The sequence below is a fragment of the Macaca fascicularis genome, chromosome X (genome assembly GCF_037993035.2).
Source record: "Macaca fascicularis isolate 582-1 chromosome X, T2T-MFA8v1.1".
NCBI lineage: Eukaryota > Metazoa > Chordata > Mammalia > Primates > Cercopithecidae > Macaca > Macaca fascicularis.
Window position 1 is genome coordinate 103,803,606 of NC_088395.1, and position 25,595 is coordinate 103,829,200.

The 25,595-nt window shown below is 37.4% G+C and overlaps 1 protein-coding gene across 5 annotated transcripts in view; it reads left to right on the plus strand.

The window, feature by feature from the left end:
- Window positions 1–25,595, plus strand: part of DIAPH2 (diaphanous related formin 2) — a 919,127-nt gene that overhangs the window by 395,172 nt on the left and 498,360 nt on the right. For all 5 annotated transcript variants that reach the window (XM_065538079.1, XM_065538080.1, XM_065538081.1 and 2 more), the window contains one exon: window positions 14,455–14,556. In XM_065538079.1, the coding sequence (XP_065394151.1) occupies window positions 14,455–14,556 (102 nt within the window). The remainder of the gene's footprint in view (window positions 1–14,454; window positions 14,557–25,595) is intronic.

A 25,595-nucleotide genomic window follows, 5' to 3' on the forward strand; every position in this document is an offset into this window, starting at 1 on the left:
AACCTACTTTCTGACCGGGCGTGGTGGCTCACACCTGTAATCCCAGCACTTTGGGGAGGCCGAGGTGGGCGGATCATGAGGTCAGGAGATCGAGACCATCCTGGCCAGCACAGTGAAACCCCGTCTCTACTAAAAATACAAAAGTTAGCCGGGCGTGGTGGTGGGCGCCTATAGTCCCAGCTACTCGGGAGGCTGAGGCAGGAGAATGGGGTGAACCTGGAAGGCGGAGCTTGCAGTGAGCCGAGATCGTGCCACTGCACTGCAGCCTGGGCGACAGAGCAAGACTCTATCTCCAAAAAAAAAAAAAAAAAACAAAAAACAAAAAAAAACAAAAAACCTACTTTCTCCTGGAAATACTCCCTACTCTGTAAACCAGACTGAACATTCTCTCCATTCTTCATCTGCTCATTTCTACTGTGTTATTCATAATCTTTTGAAAAGGATCTTTGCATATGATGCAGACATTCTGAGCTGTATCATAAGCATTCTTTGTATTGGTCATTCTTTTTACTTGTTTTAGAATCAGATGCATGATACAGAGTTTATATGATAACTGTTATATCATGGGATTTTGTGATATTTTCAATTAGATATCTGGAGCCTGTTAGTTAGGCCAGTCCCCTCTACAGGGCTATACTGAATGGGTGAGCACTCTATGTTAAACTTACTTTCAGTTTTATGGATTTCCCTTTCTTGAATATTTAGGACTGTTTTATCTCTCAAATATTTCTGAGAATTATAAGAACCACCCAGTGTCCTTTATTGAATAAAAGGTCTTCATGGAAGTAAACATAAAAAGTCCATACAATATCAAATAAATATTTACATAACATTTTGATTAATGCTTCGTGTTTCTACCAGTTCTAAATATTTCTGTCATAGATGACTTTGAAATTTCTTGTGCAGTGAGAGATGAAACCTATCCTCATCTATACAGTTTCCTGGGTTTCAGCTGCCTATTTTGGGGACTTTGGTTCACCCAAGAGAATACCGATGGTCTTCATTATCCTAAATGCACGCAGTCAATATGTTCAGTATGCTAGATCCAAACAGAACAGCCGCTTGGTTCTGTTTATGTAGGTTCCATGTTGTATATAATTTTAAAAATAAAAACGTGACTACTTCCAGATGAAGAGACTTTCTGTCAGTGATGAGTAGCATTGTAAATAGGGAAGCTTTGTTTTTGGCTGCCCTAAATCCATGAGGAAGATTTGAAGTATTACAAAGACAACAGATGCTAAACGGTATGCCTCTCATGTGAAGTTGTGCTTTCCCTTTGCACTAGAGGTGTCACAGGTCTAGAGAAGAGTTGAGCTTCCCTAAAGGAGAGCTTGGGAATGTTAGGCATCCTCCTTAGATCCTGAAAGTATGGTCTTGTCTTATCTGATCTTAGGGCCAAGTCTCCTCAGAAGAGCCAACAGGTTAAATGTCATCAAGAGGGTGGACTTTCAGAGGATGAGTAACTAGTTGGTGGCACAGTAAGCAGTCATATAGAAGTGACTGCTTAGAGTGGGACTACATCTGAATAAAGCCAGGATAAACTCTGCTCAACCAACATAAAGCCAGTCATCGGATGACAAATGTATTGGGTCACCATATATTGTCATATATGTTAATTAATCATTGTAGTTTTATGGAATTTGGCATATGTTCTAGATCATCTTTACATGTGATCTAGTTGCATTTCATTTGATGGTAGAGTGGTGGTAGAGTTTGCCTGATAAATGTTTATAAATAAGCGTGAACACATATTACCAGTTGGGAAAATAATCAATTCTTAAGCATTGGAGTGAAGACTTATTTGCTTTATATCTGTTAGAAACAGTGTCCCAGACCAAATACATTTATATAGGTTATATGTATAGATAATTTGAATACTGCTTCAAGGGGAAAATATTTCAAACAAAACTAGATTTGTGATTTGTTGTAGGATTTCTTCGATTTCTACTTGACTAGCTCCCCTCAGTTCATAGTACAAATGAATGACTAAGAGTAAGAATTGTTTGTGATCCTCTGATTGTCTCTGATCCTTTTTTTTTTTTTTTGAGAAAGAGTTCCGGGGCAGCAGTGGGCTGGAGAGTGGGCCTCCCCCAGGAAACCCCCAGGCCACTGCTGCCTGCCATGCCCGGGCCTAATGCCCAGGTGCCCTGGGGCTCACCGCCCCTCCAGTCCCAGTCCCCTTGATCTCATTCTTTTTAAACTCAGTTGATGATTCTCTTTGTGAAAATGTATGGGATGTTTAGAAAGGGTCCACAAAAAGCCAAAGCAAACCCAGGAGTGTGTCTATACATTACAAAAGTGAAGGGTCCTTATCTAGATGATGGTGACCAGCTGAAAAATGTCCCTGAATGACTCATCAAAAGAAATCCATATTGAATTGGATCAGATTAAAGGAAGGCTAAGTCTCAAATTGTAAAATTTTAAAGCAACAATGTAAACTCTCCCAGAGTAATCAAAGACTGTCTGAGAACAGAAGGTTGAATTAAGTTTAAGAAAAGGTTCATTTGAGATACGGCTCTAATATTTATGCTGTATGTGTACAGTTCAAAGCATAGTATTAATAAAATGTAACCATGGGTGCGCAGGTTACCATTACTGTGAAGCCATTGTTTACCCTTCTCCCCAGAAGAAACCACTATTCTGAATCTTAGGCTCATCAACCCCATGCCTTTCTTTTGCCATATATGGATGTGCCCCTAAAATATATGTTATTTAGATTTTTCCTTTGTTCCTGTTGTGAGACAGGATCTCGCTCTGTTGCCCAGACTGGAGTGCAGTGGGGCAATCTTGGCTCACTGCAGCCTTGACCTCCCAGGCTCAAGCGATTCTCCCATCTCAGCAACCCCACAACTCCCTGCTTTCCACCACCTGTTCCCCACTTAGATTTACTCACACATTTAATTTTTTTGTATACCTTTCTTCTTATATGACAAAACTTCCTTCTAGGATCATTTACTTCTCCCCAAAACACGTCTGTTTATTTTATTTATTTTAATTTATTATAATTATTTTTAGAGACAAAGTCTCGCTCTGTTGCCTAGCCTGGAGTTCAGTGGTTCAATCCTAGGTCACTGCAGCTTCAGTCTTCTGAGATCTTCTCACCTTGGCTTCCCGAACAGCTGGGAATACAGGCTTACTACCATGACCAGCAAATTTTTAAAAGTTATTTTAGCGATGGGGGTCTTGCCGTGTTGCCCAGGCTTGTCTCAATCTCCTGGACTCAAGCACTCCCCCTACCTCCGAGTCCCTAGTAGCTGGAACTGAAATGAGTCTTTTTGAAAGACTTTTAGTGAGATTCTGGTCATACCAAACACTGCTTTTCTTTCTCTATTTTTTTTCACCTTGTTCTGAAAATATATTTTCACTGGGTATATAATTCTAGCTTGTCAATTTTTTTTTTTTTTCTCAGCACTATGAAGAGATTATTTCACCATATTCTGGGTTCAATTGTTAACTGAGCTGTAGTCTAAGTTGACATTCCCTGGGAGATAATCTTTCTATTCTACCTAGGAGTACTACCAAAGAATAATCACTTTAAATACAAATTATCAGCATATATTTTTACAACTAGGTAGTTTCAGTTCTAACCCAAAACTTGCATGGTGGAGAGCAGAGGTGTCGCCTTGTGGTTAGAATTTTCCAGCAGAGAAGCCCCTTATCTCCAATCCCAGAGTCAAGGCAAAACCAGACACAATTCTTTACTGTTTTCTTCTGTAGGTGGGCTTTGTTATTTTCTCCAAAATCACCCCTTTTCTGGAGGTATTACCTTTTGAGGTTCTGTAAAAGCTGTAGACCAGTAGAGTTTGGTAGATGTTCCTACGATAGTCTTGGCCTTCAGTGTCTGGTTATGTGTCTGGGTTAGTGCTTTCATTTTTTTTTTCCCCATTGGGGAGTTTGGAGGGTGAGTAATGAGAACTTTTTAAAAATGTCTTGCCAAGTTAGCTTTTCATCTGAAGATATTTTTAAAGAATCTATTCAGCATTTTAGGTGTTCTGTAAATTGACAGTCCCTCTGGGTAACTAATCAGCTATATTGCTGGAAGCGGAAATCTATTCTAAAGTATCTCTATGACTCTTATTGGGAAGTTGAGAGAAACATTAGATATTGATAATCTGCCACCATTTTCAGGTTAGTGTATTTAAAGTTCTACAGATGACAAGCATTGTTTCTGCTTAAAGAAAAATGTGTTAGCTTGACATAGATACCAGATGTGTCAAAATGTCCAGGGTATTATGGATGCTCCATTTTGACTCTGTATTTCTTTAGTCTAATGGATAACTGTATACTTTGTTTTCGATACAGGCACCTTTAACTAGTACTTAAATGAAAACAGAGAACGAAATACTTAATGATAGGCGATCATCACGTGTGGCAGTTTTCTATTATAAATGTTTTGAACTAATTGAAGTGATTTACTTGGTGCTGTAATGATATGGGTCTTGAATGTGAGGATATAATTCAGCTTTGGAAGCATCTGCATGTACTATTTTATAATAATGAATCCTAGCATTGGTTTGTGGCAGTTTGTCATGGCCATGATAAGATGATATCTAATGAAAGCAGAATATAGCATTAACAGGGTATCATCTATCTGTCAACCTATTTTGTCTGTTGAAAATCTATTCTAGGCCAGGCACAGGGGCTCACACCTCTAATCCCAGTGCTTTGGGAGGTGGAGGCAGGAGAATTGCTTGAGCTCAGGAGTTCCAGACCAGTGTGGGCAACATAGTGACACCCTGTCTCTATAAACAGTTTTTTAAAAAATCAGCCAGGCATGGTGGCATAAGCCTGTAGTCCCAGCTGCTTGGGAGGCTGAGTTGGGAGGATCGTTTGAGCCCAGGAGGTTGAGACTGCTGTAAGGAGTGATTGTGCTACTGTACTCCAGCCTGGGTAACAGAGTGAGACTGTCTCAAAAAAAAAGAAAGAAAGAAAGAAAAAAGAGAACCAGTTAGGAAAGGGTAGGTATATGTAAAATAGGTGAAGGATGGGGATCAATCAGAGGAAAGCACGCCAAACAGAAAGACAAGTTCTCAATCCTGCCCATGGATTTAATTTGCAGCTTGGCTTTCAAGCTTTAAACTGTCTTCGGCCTAGAGTTGGGGTTTCACCCAGTACCCACCCATGTCTGCCTAGGCATTTGGCGGCCTCCTGTTGCTATCATTATATTTAGACATGGGCATACATACTTTGGATGCTGCTATTCAATACTCATAGTGATCAAGTTATTCTATATGTGCTACTTTTTAATGCTTAATATCACTTTTTATGTTTAATATGGTTTATAATTTTTATTTTAGAGTACAAAATAGGACATAAAATAAGAGGTAATTAGCATCAAAGGAGTACTTTTCATAATTATCCTTTATATTGTAAATCATAAATGATGTAGAAAGCAATACATTTATTTTGCAAATAGAATCATGACATTAGTGGAAGTAGAATTTTTTACATATAAAGTAATCACTATTTTTTCTATTATAGTAGTAAATATATCTGTGATATTCACTGATCTATTTAGTACAGGGCTAGAACCCCTTGAAGAATTTAATTGAATTTAAATTAGGAAATGTTTAGTTACCATGTAATTTCCCTAGTCCAGATTTTTGGCTGTGGAATGGAAAGGAAGGGTTGAACCTGAAAGAGATTTTTTTAGGAAAAATTGTCAGTAGTGTGACTGAAAGGTAATTGCCAGTTTGAAAGCTTAGAAGATGAAAAGGATGCCAGTTCTGTTGACAGAATGAAACCATTAGGAGAAGCTGATAAGGCGTAGGGATGGATCAGAATGAAGATGTGTTCTCCTTTAGATTTGTTCAATTTGAGTTAATGATGGGACATCTGGGTGGGAATGTCAGTTAGAAACATGGAGTTTGAGGATGCCTAAGAGTGGTCAGGGCTGGAGATGTTCATTTGGCATTATCAGCACTGAGGTGATACTGATCATGGGAAAGTCAATGAGCCTTCTAGGGAACTGAGTGTAATCTGAATGTTAAGTGTCAGAGTTTAAAATCATTTCTTTAGGATATGTTTCTCTGCCTGGGCTTGATTAAAGATTAGATAGGAAACCTTTAAATCCCTGATTATTTGTAAGACACGCTTGTTACTTCAAGGTCAGGAATTTTCTCATCAATTTTCAATGCTTGTGTGTTATTTTGTTAACTAATAGGTTTTTGAAAATAGTGACTGCATGTTGAGGGCTTGAAATGCCCCATCCCCAAATGCTTTAGGGGTAATCAGGTAATCAGCATTTTAACAGACTTCAGTATGTATGTCGATTCTTGGAGTCAAATGCCAAGAGTTTTGGAAATGTTAGGAATTTTATAGCAAAAGGAGAAGATTGTGCCATCACCACCTGACAGAAAATGTATTTTGGATCAAATGGAAGAGAAATTACTAATTCATATGTTGATTGTGTTCCACTGTGTAAACAAGAACATACACAGCCCTTTTGGCCCTGTTATCTTTATGAGGGCAGAATCTCCAGTGGTTAACATGGTGGTAGTCACGTAGTAGACATCCAGTATATATTGGCAGAATGGATGAATAAAACAGAAAATAAGTATAGAACCAAGCACTGGCATGAAACTGTTTGTCGTTTAATTCAAAGAAAAGTAAAAAAACACATGATTTAAGAGCAGTAAACACATACACAGTGATTTAAGCCATATACCATAAGAAAGTTCTGAAAAACATGGATAAGGAATTGTGTTTTCTGACCAAGCAAAATGGGGAAAAGATGTGTTATGATGATAGAGATTTAGCCAAGGGACTTTTAGGGAAATGTTTCTTTTCTTTTCTTTCCTTTTCTTTTTCTTTTTTTTTTTGAGACGGAGTCTTGCTCTGTTGCCCAAGCTGGAGTGCAGTGGCCGGATCGCAGCTCACTGCAAGTTCCACCTCTCGGGCTCATGCCATTCTCCTGCCTTAGCCTCCCGAGTAACTGGGACTACAGGCATCTGCCACCGCACCTGGCTAATTTTTTGTATTTTTAGTAGAGTTTGGGTTTTACCGTGTTAGTCAGGATGGTCTCGATCTCCTGACCTCATGATCCACCCGCCTCGGCCTCCCAAAGTGCTGGGATTACAGGCGTGAGCCACCACGCCTGGCCAAGGGAAATGTTTCTTATCTGGATTTTTAAAAATACACAATTGTCAACATAAGTTAAAGTAAGACATTACTAACAAATATATATAAAATATGTATTTTTATAAAGAAATATTGGCCCCAATTCATTTATGTGGAATTGATGGTCTTCATCAAAATGAACCTAACGCTGTTCTTCTACTAGTTCTTCTACTAGTAAAGTGACTTAATGAGATAGGAGACAAAAAAGAAAGGTTATGTTTTTGCAAGAAGGAAAGGGCATTATGGTTCAATACCTTTACTTAACTAACCTTTAAGTGTTCAATTAACATTTAAAGGAAATAAAGTTTTGGAAGTATTACAGAATAATTCCCAAAATGTAAAAAGTAGTTAAAAGCATGTGGTCTATTCATAGAAATTCCTTCACATAACACTGACAGTCATCAGAATGTAAATTTGTGATGCATAAAAGATGAAGAAAACTCTGCTCAATCAGTGACATAGTTGCTGCTTTCTCTTTCGCTGTTTTCTTTGTGAACTTCAGTTCATTGACATTTTCTAGGATGAAACCTTCATACTTATCCAGAATTGATCTTTTAAACACAAATCCTGAAATATTTGAAAAAAAAAAAATATATGCACAGTAGTAAGCAGCAGCAGGGGGAGGGAGAAATTGAAGGGCTTGTGCCTTGAAACTTTCCAGGATATTTGCCTATCAACTCACAGTTTGTCAGAATCTGTTATACTTAAAAAATTTATCACTTCTAGCCTTTACTACTATGAACAGCCTTTCACTTATAGCGAGCATAGAGGGTGGTCTTCGACTATTAACTCACCTTTGCAGTTTATTTAGAGAACAGAAGCAATTGTAGTATCAAGGAAGCATTAAATTCAAAAGCTACTTTTTTTTTTTTTTTGAGTACAGAGTTTTGGGGCAATATGAATGTTACAGTTTTACTGTCTAGCCTGATCTATGTCAGTTCACCTGTATTTTTCTTGCTCTTGCTCGTAGCTGCTGTTGCAGGACCCTGACTCTTATCCAAAGTCTCAACATTAGATGTTTCTAGAGGTCTCAGGGAATAGCTTACACATTCTCTGAATGAATTTTGCCAGCTTCCATGTGGCAACTGTGGGTTCTTGTTTTGATCCTCTCCCCTGGGGACAACTGTGTGTGGGAAGAGGGGAGGAGTTTCCCACGGGGCACAGCTGGTGGTGTATTGAAGCCTTCTAGGTGCCAAGGGTGTGGGGTGTTCTTTGGCAAAGTATGGGAACATGTATTTTTTCCTTGCTTTCCTTTTTAAATGTACTTGATTAGAGGAGTACCAAAGCAGTGCTCTTCACACAGTTCTCCTTTCCACAGTATTCAGACATCTGACCACGTTGGGGATGAATAGTCTGGGCCTGGAATCACATCCAAGAAACACATCTATAGTGCACTCAGAATCACCCTAACTCTTTCCAAATTGCAGGTTTTCTCACTGGACTAATCCTGTCTGCTTGCTGCTTGACTTCTCTTCCTTTAGAAAATGTCTTTCCTGGGAGCCCCCTTAGTCCACCACACAAACATACTTCAGGCTGACTCCTAGGACTCTGTGTATCAGTGTCAAGCTGTGCCTTGAACCCCTGCCTTTTTTCCATTTTCTCTGTTGGTATGCTTTTGATGAGTAGGTGAAGTGGAGGTAAATGAATACCATTACATCTCTGTCTCTATGTATTATCTTCCTTCCTCTTTTATTTAGGAATTTATGGGAATGAAAAAATACTACTATCCAACCTTATACTACATCTTTGTCTACAAAGCTTAGTATGTACATATATTAAAAAATCAAATATGTTTAGGCATTGACTACAAGGACCACTTGCAACATGAGATCCTACAGGTAGGTGACTCATGAGAGCAATATGTACTATCGTGGTAGTCTGCATCTGCTGCACATTTGAGAGTGAGTTTTATTCTAATTTGCAAGTACAACCTACTAAACAATGGCAGTTATATAAGCTTATAACTCATAAGATGATATTCAGAGTAGAATACATCCAAGGCCACTAAATGTGTTAAATATTTCATACAGCTGAATAGAGAAAGAGAAGATATGTCACCTCCCACTGTGGCGCCTTCATTCTGAAAATAACAGGTTACCTATAGCTAGAAGAAAAATAAAATAACAAAAGTTTCACATTCCCAGCTAAAATTATATTTTAGGCTTGATTCACTCCACAATACTTATTTTCACAGTTATAGCTTAAAATTGAGGTGGAGATTTTTAAATATGCAGAATTGATTTTAAATAATTTTAATGATCTTAATCTTTCTAATTTAGTTTCACTGTGGTGAAAATTATGCAAGTTACCAAACTGAGTCTTTGTTTTTCTTAATAACATATATACTTCACAAAAAAAATCCCATCAACAGAAACAATTTTTAAAAACCAATTGAGTAATTTCTATGCATCAAAAATATTTGAAAAAATGGAAATAATATCTTGGTATTTACTTACCTTCTTATTCTATAAGAGAAAATAATACTAATGGAGCAAAATAATGGATGCCCTTGATTTCATTTCAGTATTCATATATGTGGTTATATCCATATTTATATTTAAGTCAAAGGGTGCAATATTTTAGAACGGGTCTCATTGATTAGATGATTGGTGCCATTGCAGGCCCAGAGCTTAATGGAAAGGCAAAATTGAGTGAGAGGAGGGAAGAGATAAATGAGGAGAACAAAAGGGTACTTATAGTGGGGGTATAAGGTTGTGTGTTCCCTACCCTAGTTATCTTTTCATTGTGGAAAAATATGTAACATAAAACTAACCATTTTACCCATTTTACGTGTATAATAAAGAAGCATTAAGTACGTTTGTGTTGTTGTACAACCATTACCACTATTTCCAGAACTTTGTCATCATCCCAAACAGAAACTCTAAACCTATTAAGCAATAACTCCTTATACCCTTCTACCCCCAGCTTCCGGTAACCTCAATTCTACTTTTTGTCTCTAAAAATTTGCCTATTGATGATACTTCATATCAGTGGAATCATACAATATTTGTTCTTTTATATCTATTTTGTTTTACTAAGTGAAATATTTGTAGGGTTTATCTATGTTATGACATGTGTCAAAACTTCATTCCTTTATGACTAAGATTCCATTGTATGTACATACTACATTTTATCAATACTTCTGCTGATAGACAGATAGATTGTTTCTACCTTCTGGATATTGAATAATGATGCTATGAACATTTGTGTACAGTATCTGTTTGAGTTCCTGGTTTTAATTTTTTGTGTGCATACCTAAGTGTATTAGAGTTTTCCAAAGAAACAGAACCAATAGAGTGTGTGCGCGCGTGTGTGTGTGTGTGTGTGTGTGTGTGCGTGCATGTGTACATAAAGAGATTTATTATGAGGAGGTGGCTCACTGCATTATGGAAGCTGAGAAGTCTCATGATCTGCCATTTGTAAGCCAGAGACCCAGGAAAGCCAGTGGTGTAAATCTGGTCCAAGTCCTCAGTCGGAGGGCTTGAGAACCATGAGAGCTCACGGTGTAAATCCCAGTCCAAGGACAGGAGAAGATCAATGTCCCAGCTCAAGCAGGCAGACAGGAAGCAAAAGGATGAATTCCTCCTCCTTCTGCTATTTTGTTCTGTTCAGGCCCCCAAATGATTGGCTGATTCTCACCTATACTGGGGAGGGGGCAATCAACATTACTGAGTCTACCAATTAAAATGCTAATCTCATCCTGAAACACCCTCACAGACATACCCAGAAATCATGTTTAATCTGGGCACATCTTTGCCCACTCAAGTTGACACATAACCATCATATAAGGGGTGGAATTTTGGAGTCGTATGTTAATTCTGTGTTGATTTTCTGAGGAACCACCAAATTGTTTTCTATGGGGACTGCATCATTTTACATTCCCCCCAGTAATGTACAAGCATTCCTGTTCTTCCACATCCTCAGTAACACGAGTTATATTCCACTGTTTTGAAAATAGCCATTCTTCTGGGTGTGAGAGAGTATTTTATTGAGGATGCTATTATAAGTTGAATAGTTTTACTAATTTCTTTTATAGACTGTTCATTGCAAGTGCATAGAAATGCAAACTGATTTTTGCATGTTGATTGTGTACCTTCAGTTTTGTTGAATTCATTTATTAGCTCCATCAGTTTTTTGCAGATGATTTAATGTTTCCTACATATAAGATCATGTCATCTGTGAGCAGAAATACTTTTACTTCTTCCTTCCCTAATTACGTATCTTTTTGTTTCCTTTTTGCCTAATTGCTCTTGATCATGGTGTATACTCCTTTTTTATGCTGCTGAATTCAGTTCGCTAGTATTTTTTGGAGGAATTTTACATTTGTATTAATAAGGTATATTGGCCTAGAGTTGTTGGTTTTTTTTGTAGTATATTCTACCAACCTCCTTATCAGGGTAATGATGGCTGCATAGAAAGAGATAGGAAGTTTTCCCATCTTCATTCTTTGGGTAAAGTTGAGAAGAATTGGTATACATTCTTCTTTAAATATTGGTAGAATTCATCAGTGAAGCTATTGGGTCCTATGCATTTCTTCATGTGGAGGTTTCTGATTACTGATTCAATCTACTTACTTGTTATAGATCTATTCAGATTTTCTATTTCTTCTTGTGTCCATTTTAGTAGTTTTTTTTTTTTTTTATTTCTAGGAACTAGTCCATTTCTTCTAGGTTATTCAAATTTTTGGTAAATAATTGTTCATAATTTTCTCTTATAATTTTTTCTTTTTATGAAATCAGTAGTAATGTCCACTTTTATTTCTGATTTTAATTACTAGAGTTTTCTCTTTTTCTTAAACTCATCAATCTAGCTAGAGGTTTGTGATTTGTTTTTTTGTTTTGTTTTGTTTTGATCTTTTCAAAGAACTAACTTGATATTGCTTGGCTATGTCCTGACCCAAATCTCAACTTGAATTGCATCTTCCAGAATTACCACATGTTGTGGGAGGGACCCAAGGGGAGGTAATTGAATTATAGGGGCCAGTCTTTCCTGTGCTATTCTCGTGATAGTGAATAAGTCTCACGAGATCTGATGGGTTTATCAGGGGTTTCTGCTTTTTCTTCTTCCTCATTTTCCCTTGCCACTGCCATATGAGAAGTGCCTTTCGCCTCTCACCATGATTCTAAGGCCTCCCCAGTCATGTGTAACTGTAAATCCAATTAAACCTTTTTTTTTTTTTGAGACGGAGTATTGCTCTGTTGCTCAAGCTGGAGTGCAGTGGCGTGATTTTGACTCATTACAACCTCCGCCTCCCAGGTTCAAGCGATTCTCCCACCTCAGCCTCCCGAGTAGCTGAGATTACAGGCACCCACCATCTTTCTCGGCTAATTTTTCTATTTTTGTAGAGATGGGGTTTCACCATGTTGGCCAAGCTGGTCTTGAACTCCTGACCCCAGGTGATCCACCTGCCTTGGCCTCCCAAAGTGCTGGGATTACAGGTGTGAGCCACTGCGCCTGTCCTTAAACCTCTTTTTCTTCCCAGGCTCAAGTATGTCTTAATCAGTAGCATGAAAATGGACTAATATACAACTTTTGGCTTGGTTTCATTAATTTTCTCTATTGGTTTAAAGTTTTCTTTTTCTTTTCTTTTCTGTTTTTTGTTTGTTTGTTTTTTTGTTTTTTTGTTTTCTCTTTTTGAGACAGGGTCTCACTTTGTTGCCCAGGCTGGAATGCAGTGTTACAATCACAGCTCACTGCAGCTTCAACCTCCTTTGCTCAAGTGATCCTCCCAAGTAGCTGGGACCACAGGCATGAGCCACCAGGCCTGGCTAATTTTTATATTTTTTGTAGAGACAGGGTTTTGCCATGTTTCCCAGTCTGATCTTAAACTCCTAAGATCAAGGGATCCACCTGCCTTAGCCTCCCAAAGTGCTGGGATTACAGGCATGAGCCAGCACACCTGGCAGGTTTTAAGTTTTCTATCTTGTTTTTCTCTAATCTTTGTTTCCTTCCTGCTATTAGCTTTAGCTTTAGTTTGCTCCTCTTTTTCTAGTTCCTTAAGATGTACAGTTAGTTTATTGTTTTGAAGTCTTTTTTTTTTTTTAATGTAGGCATGTACTGCTATAATGTTCCCTCTTAGCACTGCTTTCACTGCATTCCGTGTGTTTTGATATGTTGTATTTGTAGTTTCATTCCTCTCAAGGTATTTTCTAATTTTCCTTGTGCTTCTTTCTTTGACCCATTGGTCGCTTAAAATTTTATTTATTAATTTCTGCATAACTGAGGATTTTCCACTTTTCCTTCTGTTATTCCTTTCTAGTTTCATTCACTTGTGATCACAAAGCTATTTTGTATGATATTAATTTTTTAAAATGTATTAGGACTTGTTTTGTGGCCTGACATGATTATCCTGGAAAATGTTTTATGTGCATTTGAGAAGAATGTACATTTTGCTTTTGTTAGCTGGGGTGTTTTGTATAAGGCTGGGAGGCTTATAAACAACAGAAATTTATTTCTCACTATCTTGGAGGCTGGAGGTCGAAGTTCAGGATGTCAACATAGTTGGGCCCTCTTCTGGGTTGCAGACTGGTAACTTCTCATTGCATGCTTCCATTGTGGGAAGAGAGCAAGCTAGTTTTCTGGCCTCTTCTTAACAGGGAACTAATCGTACTTGTGAGGGCTCCACTCTTACGACCTAACTGCCCCTCAAAGGTGCTGCCTTTAAGAATAATCACGTTGAGAATTAGATTTCAGCATAAGGATTTTGGAGGGACACAAACATTCACTTCATAAGAGTCATCAAATTTGAGCATGCATCAGACTTCATCACTTTTGCTTGATTCTCCATTAAAAGTAGGAATGCATTGTGGACTTAAATATAGACATTGTAGATAATGGGAGATGTTGTACAAACCAACTGTAATTTATAAGATTGAAGATGATTCCAGGTTTTGAAAAATTATGAATGGTAGAGTTGATCCTTTCTTTTTTAGTATTATTGTACATAAGCAAATTCTACGTAGTATTTTTCTGTTTTTAGTTTAGATTGACTAATTATTATGACTGGAAATAAAGCTTAAAAAGTATTCTATATGTTTAAGTCCCAGAAGTTTACTCAATTTTGGAATACCATTTATTCTTATATGATCTTTTATTCAATATGTATATGCTATATTGTACAAAAACCAAACAAGTTTATACATTTTATTCACAATTTATTGTAGTTCATTTTTAGGTCAAATTTTGGAGGGGTGGGGAAGGGCTGATACTCTGGTACCATAACAGAACCATAATCAGAAATTTCCTGTCCCAATTAATCACTTTCATAATTGTTAAAGCACGTTTAAAAATTCTAATACTAAAACACTAAACTTTTATACTTTTATTTCTTTTTAGAACCTTGTGAAACATCTTCCTGAGCAGAAGATACTCAATGAATTAGCAGAGCTTAAGAATGAATATGATGACCTCTGTGAGCCTGAACAATTTGGAGTTGTGGTATGTATCCAACATGAGGGACCACAAACTCAACTGGGAGGTTAACACTTGCCAGAAAGAGTGAAAAGAAAGACATTTCAGTTGTCAATTCTTTTTTCATTACTGTATTGCTACATAATTTAATATAATATTGGCTGTCAGAAAAAAATCCTTTTTTACCTATTATTATTTGTCATGGCATTGAAAAATAATAAAATATTCGCATTCATAAATTACTTCAAAATATCTCAGGGGATCTTTTGTATAACAGTGCCAATTTTTAATTCTATTAATATATGCAAACAGTATACATTATTATTATGTGGGCTATTTTTCCTTCCATTTAGATCTTTATGTTAGAATCTGACCCCCCAAAAATAGGTTAAAATAAAAGGTAATTACTAGATAATTAGCAAAGTAATAGAGACTCTTTTTCTAGGGTATATATCGTCTCAGAAAAAGTACAAGGATTTTCAGATTTCGTATATTGTCATTAATTGATTTAAAGCTTGAAACGTACTGTTTTAGTTGGGAAGAAAATCTTATACATCATGTCTTGAAATCATCATGTAGTTAAATTATTATTGGAATGAATTATTTTTTCTTATCCCACCCTTCATATTAAGGGGTACAAAAGATGAATAAGTATAAATTTTGAATTCAAGATTATAGTTATATTTTAAGTATTCCCCAAACTGACTATTCAAATAGTTGACAAAAAGCAAAAACAAAAAATGGCAGGAGAAGAGGGCACTATGATTTATTTAATTTCTTGGAGAAAAAGCTATTTTTTACTTAGGTGTTCAGTGCAAGTTTGTTAGCCGTATGAATAAATAGCTCCATTATGGTCACCAACTTTACCCTGGCTCCCTGAACATTTTCCATTTGCATACTAAGAATTTTAAAATTACCATTGGACCTAATAGTCAAACATTTTCAGCCTTATCCAAAATATTCTGTAAACTTTTAAATAGTATAGTATGTTAGAATTGATCTAATTTGATACCTTGCAGTTTAAAAATCCTGTTTAAAGTCAAACTGTGCTAGATGGGACTGAGCATGTTCCTTTTGAACATGTGCAATAAATGCTCACCCATATTTAGAGTTTATTAATTTTGAGACATGGCATTGACTACACTTATGTAGAAGGATTCTATCAAATTCTTGCAAAGAAAATCAGGAATGTATATTTGGGATCAGATAGAGCATATAATGGTATCTGAGAAAGGTATTTATTTCTCTTATTTTTGAACAAGGTGAATTAACTAAATTCTAAATTTGATAGATATCATTTGTTAACTAAAAGCAATTTAGCACAATATTGAGTAATACAATTATTTAGACCAAAGTCCACATTTGAAGCCTGAGCTGCTTGGATTCATATTATAATTGAAGCAAGGCTATATACCCTCTGAGAATTCAGCTGTGTCATGATGGTTATGAGTTTTACAGTAGGTATACTACACAATTTCTCTGAAGTCATTTTTTTTTTCTGAATGCAGTTTATCTTGGAAGATGTATTAGTTTGCCAAGCAAGTCCTTTCAAGAGGCATATCCTTGGTACCACACTGAGGAAATGAAGTTTGGGGACATAAAAAGCAATATACCTTCTGAACTAAAAGCAAAATAGAAAATGGAAGAGATTTCTTGTTTATGCACATAACCATAAATAATTCTGAGGCTGTGTGTACATGAAGTAACCTAGTCCCCTTATTTATTCTCACCATTCTTAGCTACATGTCTGTGGGGGGTAAAAAGTCAAGGACATTACAAACTAGTTTACACCATGTAAATTACCTAAGATAGTATCAGTCAGGATTTGCCCAATAAAGTTTAGCTGCATTCACATCAAGGAAATATTTTTTAAACAGTGATATACTTTAGTTTTTTAAACGTGTACTTTTCAGTGTTTAGAACAATATTATGTATAAAATAGACAGTAAATAAATGTTTATGGAATTGAATTACAGGACAATTATTAAGCCCAAGTCTGAGCCTGAATTAGAAAGTAGTATAATTTAAATCTGTAACAATAGAAATTCTGCTAAAACGTGTCTCTCTAGGTGTATGCTGAAATTCAATTCACTTCTGTGTGTATACATCCAAACGCTTTTTAACCCTTAAACATATATCAACAGCCTAATGTGAGGACAATTTTGGAAATTGTTTAATAGAATCATCTGCAGTCATGAGAGAGGCTCCAAACTGGAAAGGCTCATTGCCTCTGCTCACTTCTCTTGTTAACATTATTAGTGTATTTATCACATGATTTCTATATGGAAAACCTCCAGTATCTCCCTGAATTTACAGAATGAAATCCAAGCTCCTTCACATTCTCACTGTACTTCTGACTGTCTTGCTTTCTTCCTTTCTGTTCCCTTTGGTGAAGTGAGTCAATTGGTATCTTTTTGACATTTTAGCCTTTACCTCAATCAGACTCTCACTGCCGTTTTAACAGTTATTTCACTCGCTCCCTATTCTGCGTCCTTTCATTTTTCCATAGTGGCCATACCATACCTTTCCTTCTCTCCTCAAGTCTTCTGTCTCCTCCCCATTCTTTTAACTTACCGCGAACATCCTAACCTGTTACTTGCCAGAGAATAAAGAAAGCACTTTGACTTCAGAACCTCCAATATCTCTTCTACCTACAAAGTTTTCTGTAGCTATATATCTTTTACTTACTCATTCTGTGTCAAACCTCAGAAATAGAGGAGCTCAATTATCATTAACATTATTGCTGTTGCTATTAGTATGGATAGAAACAAAATAAATATTGAGGACTTAACTTGTCAGATTCTATGAGAAGCATTTTTACTTCCACCAACTTATGTATTTCTCACAACAACCCTGCGAGTTTGGCACTATTAATGGCTCCATATTAAGGATGAGAATGCCGGGTGCATTGGTTCATGCCTGTAATCCCAGCACTTTGGGAGGCCGAGGCGGGAGGATCACCTGAGTTCAGGAGTTCAAGACCAGCCTGGCCAACATGGTGAAACCTCATCTGTACTAAAAATACACAAATTGGCCAGGCGTGGTGGCTCACGCCTATAATCCCAGCACTTTGGGAGGCTGAGGTGGGCGGATCACCTGAGGTCAGGAGTCCGAGACCAGCCTGGCTAACATGGTGAAACTCCATCTCTACTAAAAATGCAAAAATTAGCTGGGCGTGGTGGCGGGCACCTGTACTCCCAGCTACTTGGGAGGCTGAGGCAGGAGAATGACGTGAACCCGGGAAGTGGAGCTTGCAGTGAGCCAAGATAGCACCACTGCACTCCAGCCTGGGCGACAGAATGAGACTCCATCTAAAATAAATAAATAAATGCAAAAATGAGCTGGGCATGGTGGCACATGCCTGTAATCCCAGCTACACAGGAGGCTGAGGCAGGAGAATCGCTTGAATCTGGGAGGCGGAGGTTGCAGTGAGCTGACATCAGGCCCCTGCACTCTAGCCTGGGCCACAGAGCAAGACTCCGTCTCAAAAAAAAAAAAAAAAAAAAAAAAGGAGGAGGAAACTGGGCCCAAGGAAGATTAGTTTACTTGTCCAAGGTCACACAGTAACTAGTAGTCACAGAATTCAAATGATTCAAATGTTAGCAGTCTGTATTTGTAGCCAGTGCTTTAGCCACTGTGCTCCTGGGTTGTGGGTATGTGGGTGTGTATGTGATGCTCTACTACATGCTAATCTTCTCACTTCAGTTTGGGCTTTGTTATGCACTGCCTACTTTAGGTGGTAGTATCTCTTATTTGCTTTCCTTCTGTTAGTTATTTTATTACTTCCTCAATTTGTCAGTTTCCACTCTGCTCTGCTCTTCAGAAAAAAAGAAAATCTTCAGTCATTTGCTGCTGGGAAAGGAGTGGATAGATGGGTGGATGGATGAATAAAAATCCTTCCTGACTGAGGTTTCTGCTTGCTACTGCTTTCTCTCCATTTCCTACCATCAGTTTTTTTCAAAGATCAGTCTCCTTTTTCTCTCTACTTCCTTAACTCTCATTCACTGTTCAACCAATGGTGATCAGAATTCTGCCTTAAATAATGCATTGAAATTGAACTAGGAAAGGCCCTTAAATCCTGTTCACATCCAAAATTCACATCGAGTATACTCACTTCTCTTTGTCTCCATCACCACCATCTTAGCCCAAGCCAGAATCATCATTGCAATTAACCATCACAATATACATTTATCTTGTTTTTCCCACTACCACTTTTGCCCTTCTCCAAATAGGTCTTGGCACAACTCTTAGTATGATGTTTCTAGAGTGTGTCTGTATTGCATCATAATTTTTATCTGCTTAAAATACCAGTGCTGTTCTATAGCACTAAAGCTAAAGCATTAACTTCTTACCGTGACCTAGAATACACTATCTGGTCTGGCACCTGCCCACCTCTCCTGCTTTTATCACCTGCTATTTGGCCTCTTGCTCATTATGCCTCAGCCACATTTTAATTTTGAACTTACTGTGTTCTTTCCTGCTCAGGACCATTGCACATGCTGCTTTTTTACTCCCGCTTGTTGCCTCCCTCTCTTGTTTATACTTCAAGTCATAGCTTAATTTTTGCTTTCCCAGTGGTACCTTCATTTGCCTTTCAGTCAGAAATACATCTCCCTACTAAACTCTCCCAGATTACCTTTTTTATTTTCCTTTCTAGAAATTATCATGGATTTTAATTAAATGTTTATTTATGAGGTTACTTCTTGACTGTCTATAATCCCAACTATATTGCAAGTTCTATAAATGGATGAATCATGTTGATTTTATTCACATGTGCTTAACAAATATTTCTTGAATGTATTTGCATGAATGGAAAATCAAGTGGACTCTTTCAGTCCTATCTTATTCTGTATCTATGTGGCATTTGATAACATAAAAGAATTTAAGCTCCTTTTCGAAAACTTTCCTCTCCTTCTTAAACAATAAATAGTATTTCTTGATTTTTTTTTTTTTTTTTTTTTTTAAGAGGCAGGTTCTCTCTCTGTCCGCCAGGGTGGAGTGCAGTGGTGAGATCATACCTCACTGCAGCCTCGAACTCCTAGGTTTTAGTGATCCTCCCACCTCAACCTCCTGAGTAGCAGGTTCCACCATGCCTGGCTAATTTCTTTAAAAAATTTTCTGTACACATGGAGTCCCGCTGTGTTGCCCAGGCTGGTGTTGAACTCCTGGCCTCTAGCAGTCCTCCTGCTTCAGCCTCCCAAAGCACTGGGATTATAGCTGTGTGCCACCATACCTGGCCTTATTTCCTGATTTTAATACTCTAACCCTGTGTAGTGCCCTATAGTGTTTCCATGATTATATAACTTCTTAGATCATAGACACAAAATCTCATCAGTTAGGGGTATAAATATGCCAGAAATTAGATTACTCTTGCAATATTCATTAAAATAATGATAATGAATAATTAACAAATTGGCTGATCGAGGTGGCTCACATCTGAATCCCAGCACTTTGGGAGGCCAATGCAGGCAGATCGCTTGAGCCCAGGAATTCGAGACCCACCTGGCCAACATGGCAAAATCCCGTCTCTACAAAAAATACAGAAATTAGCCAAGCATGGTGCTGTGTGCTTATAGTCCAGCTACTTGGGAGGCTGAGGTGGGAGAATCGTTTGAGCTCGGGAGGCAGAAGTTACAGTGAGCCGAGATTACACCACTGCACTCCAGCTTGGGCAACAGAACCAGAACCTGTCTCAGGAACAAAAACCAACAACAAAAAAACACAATAAAATTGACAAAACTGGGGGAAATTGTGAAAGAAAGAAACTTATCTAAGGCAGTAACTGGGCTACTAAGCTTTCTCTAACCTTTGGGTTTTTTTAGCAGCCACATCATTAGGTTTGCTTATAATCATGTGCAACCAGTTGGAAAAAAGAGGAAAAAAAAAAATAGAAAAACACAGAGACTTTTCCTCTGTCTAGAGACAGATTCTGGTAAGGGGGATATGCTCGCTCCCACATATTCTGTGATCAATAATCTTGTTTAGGGGTAGATTGGCTGCATAGCTTCCCACTGACTTGTCCTCCAACCTGCCTCCCACAGAATTGAATTTGGTACATCACTGTAATTATGTGCTGTACCTTTACTGGGAAAAAAAGCACAGATTTTTGAAAGCTCTGGCAGTTAGAACCCTCAGCAGGAGCTTTTAGACTCTTCTGAGTGTCTTTGCAGCTCAGCTGTTCTCACACCTCAGAGTTATGGAAGTTCCCACTTGTCTTGCACAGGGGATGGAGACCCATACTGTGTGTATCTATTAAACTAACACATCTTCTGAGGAAAAGAAAGCAATAATTAGTTCTCTTAGTAATCGGTACTTTGTTTTTCTGACTTCAAAATTACACATATTTTTCAATTAAAAACATTCTAAAGCTATAATCTAACAAAAAATGTTGAAATTGGCTTGGGCGTAGAAATCTTCATAATAGAAAGCACAGATTATGTGATATTGCTGACAGCACATTTAAATTTTTTTGGACAAATATATGAAGTTGGGAGGAGAGGATTTATGCCTATAGTTGGAAGTACAGCTGTAAATTTACTGTGCTTTTTAATTTTTTTAAAGCCTCATAAGAGCTTATGAGCTATAAAGATAGCTTAACCAGGTGAAAAGAAAATTCTTAAAAGCTTTTTTTTCCTTCCACATATCATCAAAGGCAATTAGTTTGGATAGAAAATTGTAAGTCCTCTGTTCCATTAATATCAAATCATTTTTCACTTTTGCATATTCAGTGTGAAAATTGCATTTTTCTTTATTTTATATGCCTGCATTCAGAGTATTAAGTGTTTCGATATGTAATGCCCTGATTGTTTCTATTTTCATTACTTTTGTAAATATTATTGCTAGCTCTTACTTCCAGATGTATATTCATTTTATCTGAGAAAAAACTGGTTTAACAATTTTGAGATCAGGTAAAAGAAAACTCACCATGACTCATTCTCAAGTACATGTATTTATATTCTTATCCCTCTTATTAACTTCTCATAATAATCAATTTTTTTGTGACAGAATTTCTTATTTCCATCAGCTTTTGCAATAAAATAAGGTAAAATAAAACCACCTGAAAATTGAATATTCAAATTAGGTCAGTAGATGTCAGTTAATTTTGCTATTGATTGGTTTTCATTAAATTTTTAAAAACTCAAAAGTTAACCCTTTCATTTTTTCCACCCACATATCACTAATTCCTAACACCACCACAGAAATTTTGATGACTGTGGCCAGGCACGGTGGCTCACACCTGTAATCCCAACACTTTGGGAGGCTGAGGTGGGTGGATCACGAGGTCAGGGGTTCGAGACCCGCCTTACCAACATGGTGAAACCCTGTCTCTACTAAAAATACAAAAATTAGCCGGGCATGGTGGCGGGTGCCTGTAATTCCAGCTACTCAGGAGGCTGAGGCAGGAGAATCATTTGAACTCAAGAGGCGGAGGTTGCAGTGAGCCCAGATCGTGCCATTGCACTCCAACCTGGATGACAGAGCGAGACTCCATTTAAAAAAAAAAAAAAAAAGAGAAATGTTGATGGCGTTCTTGGCCTGAAACATGTTTTCAGAAAGGTGTTTTAAAATTCTTGCCTAACTTTTTAGTGTGATTCTTCGAGTTTATAGTGCCTTTTGGGGCACACAATGTTATTGTATTCTGTTCTAAAGACAAGTAGAGGGTTGTTGATGGGTAATTCCACATATCCACATATTTTTATCTTTGGGGAAATATTCGCTACCAGTACATCATTATTTTTCTGATGTAGAATCAGTTTTCAACACTCAGTTTTTCAAGGCTTCAATTCACAGATTAAGTATGACCCTTTTCTCTCATGACATCTAATATACAAACATTTGGCATTGACTCCATATAGTTGGTACACTTGTATTGGTTATTTTGTCCAGGCTAGGTACTGGATTTGCTACAGAAAGTATTAGAATGAGTATAAGTAGGAGAGGTTCTGCCCTGGAGGAGGTCATTGTCTAAAAGAAGATAGAAGTATTTACTTTATAGGTGTCATAAATGCCCCTGCCTTATTTCCACAATTCCAGGCAGAAATCTGGACAGTATTGACTCTGAATCTCATTTCCGTAGGCAGTTCTGCCTTCTATGAAACTTAAGTCTGTTCTCCTTTAATGTGGTTTCATGATCATTCTTTTTGTTATAGTCACAGATACAAAATGATTCTGTATATTCAATGGACAGTAGATCAAAAGAGTAACTATTTGGAAAAAATACCTTGTAGCAAATATGTATTTGTTACAAATATATCTGTTAATTCTAATGAATTCTTAACATTATGTTTTGAAGAGACTGGGGGATCAGTTTTGCTCCCATATGATAGGCGTTAATGGAATATGTCTTAGAAGTGAAAAGGAAAGATGACAGAAATAACCCTAAAGGCTACACCTGACTATAGGAGTACCATGTGGCCATCTCCTTTTCCTTCACACATGATTTTTACATTTGTGCTCTTTTCCTTTCTCGGAGGATTCGTAGGTTAGTTGGGTAGTAGATCAATATTCATGAGCTGCGTAGGTACTAAAGTGTGTAAAATTCAAATTATATAAACAAAACTGTATCTAACTCTTTGGGGAAATAACCCACTTGTAGTTGCTCTCACTAAAGCTGTCAATGCACTTCTTTTATTTTTTTTTAATATAGTGAAGATCAGCTAAAGAAATGAGAGCCACTTGATGTGATTTGATAGACAAGTACATCGTAACACAAATAGATCCCCTACCTAATACAATACCCTGGTCAGCATCCCACAGCACTTCAAGGAATGAATTATAAAACAAAGGATGCCAGTCAACTAAAATGCTGCGAGGGACTACAACTAAATACAAACACACATTTCAGCAGAGTTTTTATTTTATTTACTTATATCGCTTAAGTGCACTCAAGTGCCTTTATGAGACATGAGCCTTTTAATAATTGTATGTGTGGCTGAGGATGTTGCTCAGTGCTTCCTATTATTTCTAAGCTTAGTTATCTAGGACATCTCCTTACATATCCCAATCCTCTGATGGAGTTTCAGCTGTTTCTATCAGTGTACATTGATTGGTCTGATCATAAAAATTCACACTTATGGTTGCAAAAATTATGTAGTTATGATCAAAAGGTACTGGTTTGTGGCTTTTGTTAAGAGATGTACGTGCATAGCTTGCCTCCTCCATCATCTCTTGATTTTGTAATAATACAATTTTAATAATAACATTTCTAATGGTAGATGTATATTATGAATTAAAAATAGCTAAATAAAGCATGATACTTAGAGTGGATAATGAGAGCTGTTCTTCACTGAGCCCTGGAAATATATTTCTTAATTTTGAATGAGAGAAACTTTCCATTGGGTTTGGGAGAACAGAGAAGGATCCCGGTTCCTTCATACTGACAATTTCTGAGGATGAATAAAGAATGTAATAACGACAATAACTATTGTTTTACGGTGTTTACATTGTGTCAGTTACTATGACAGGAGCGATATACATAGTATCACAGTTCTAATGCATCCTGTATAGATGATTTAGTGAATACATTTTCATGACGAGGAAATACTTAGAAACTCCAGGTAACTTGCAGTAGGTCATACAACTAGAAAGTGAGGCCCAGTGAGGTCGCTTACATCTGAAATCCCAGCACTTTGGAAGGCCCAGGTGGGCAGATCGCTTGAGCCCCAGGAGTTCAAGACCAGCCTGGGCAACATGGCACAACCCTGTCTCTGCAAAAACATACAAAACTTAGCCGGGCATGGTGGTGTGTGCCTGTAGTCCTGGCTACTTGGGAGGCTGAGGTGGGAAGATCGCCTGAGCCCCAGGAAGTCAAGGTTGCAGTGAGCTGTGATCACCCCACAGCACTCCAGCTTGGGTGACAGAGTGAGACCCTCTCTCAAAAAAGTAAAGTGACAGAAGTGTGGCTCAAACCTACGTCTGTGTAACTACAGTGTCCCTGTTTCTCCTACTGCAACTTACGGTATGGGTCTGGAGAATCCAGATAATTGTTACCCTTTCTTTCCTGGGTTTAGAGAAAAAAAATTCTCCTAAATCCAGTTCTTTAAAAAAAAGCTCTATGGGGCTCTGAATTTGGGCTAAGATTGGGCCTTGGCAGTATTGTTGGGGTGACCTACCTGGAAGCTAATGAATAACCTTACATGTACTTCATCTTTCCCCACATCAGCCTGCTATTATACCTCTTGAAACTATGCATCCTCTTCTTGACCCAGCATTTTACTGAATGTTGTGTTTCCTATTTATATAAATGAAGCCATTCATTCATTCATTTTACGATGGTTTATTTTTAAAATCACTTTTCATCTTTATCACCTGCCATGTATCAAACCTTGTTGTAGGAGATGAATCAATGGAGAATCTTTGCCAGATCAAAGGGCAACTTTGAACCCCTTACGGTATACAACTTCTTCCAAAAAGCAGGCTGACTGATGATAGATTAATATCTAGTAATAGCAGTTCAACAAAGTTAATTCCCTAACAATTCTGGTTTGACATTATAACTGAAGACATTATTTTGTGGAAGTAAAATATTACTATCAGCTATTAATTTTGTTGAATAGACAATTGTCCTTGGGAAAAGATCTGGAAAATGGTTAGTCAGCTAAGTAGTGCTTTAAAAATCAATCAGCACATATTGATATACTCAAGACCCTGTACTAGGTGTTCCACAAGATGTAGCTTTTGACTCCTTTTTCCTTTTTTTTTCCTCTATGCAGTCTCCTCATCAATGACCTTACCTCCCATAGCATCTATTCAGATAACTCCCAAATCTGCCAACTCCAATACTTCTAACCCCTAGAACTATAGTTTCAAATCCTAGCAGATATCATAATAATAACAAAAATTCAACATGTCAAGAAAGCAATTTTATTATTTCCCTATCATGTAGGTATCATTTTACTATTTTTGAGAGGATTTGAGAGGGATCAAGGAGAACATTTAGTCTATGTTAGTAATCCAAGCTTGAAGTACATAAAATTATGAGTTTTTATATGGTGAGCATGGAAAATAAGGGACAACTCTCAGAAATTCTACAGGTTAAAATATTGGTAAGGATTGGTATTATTATA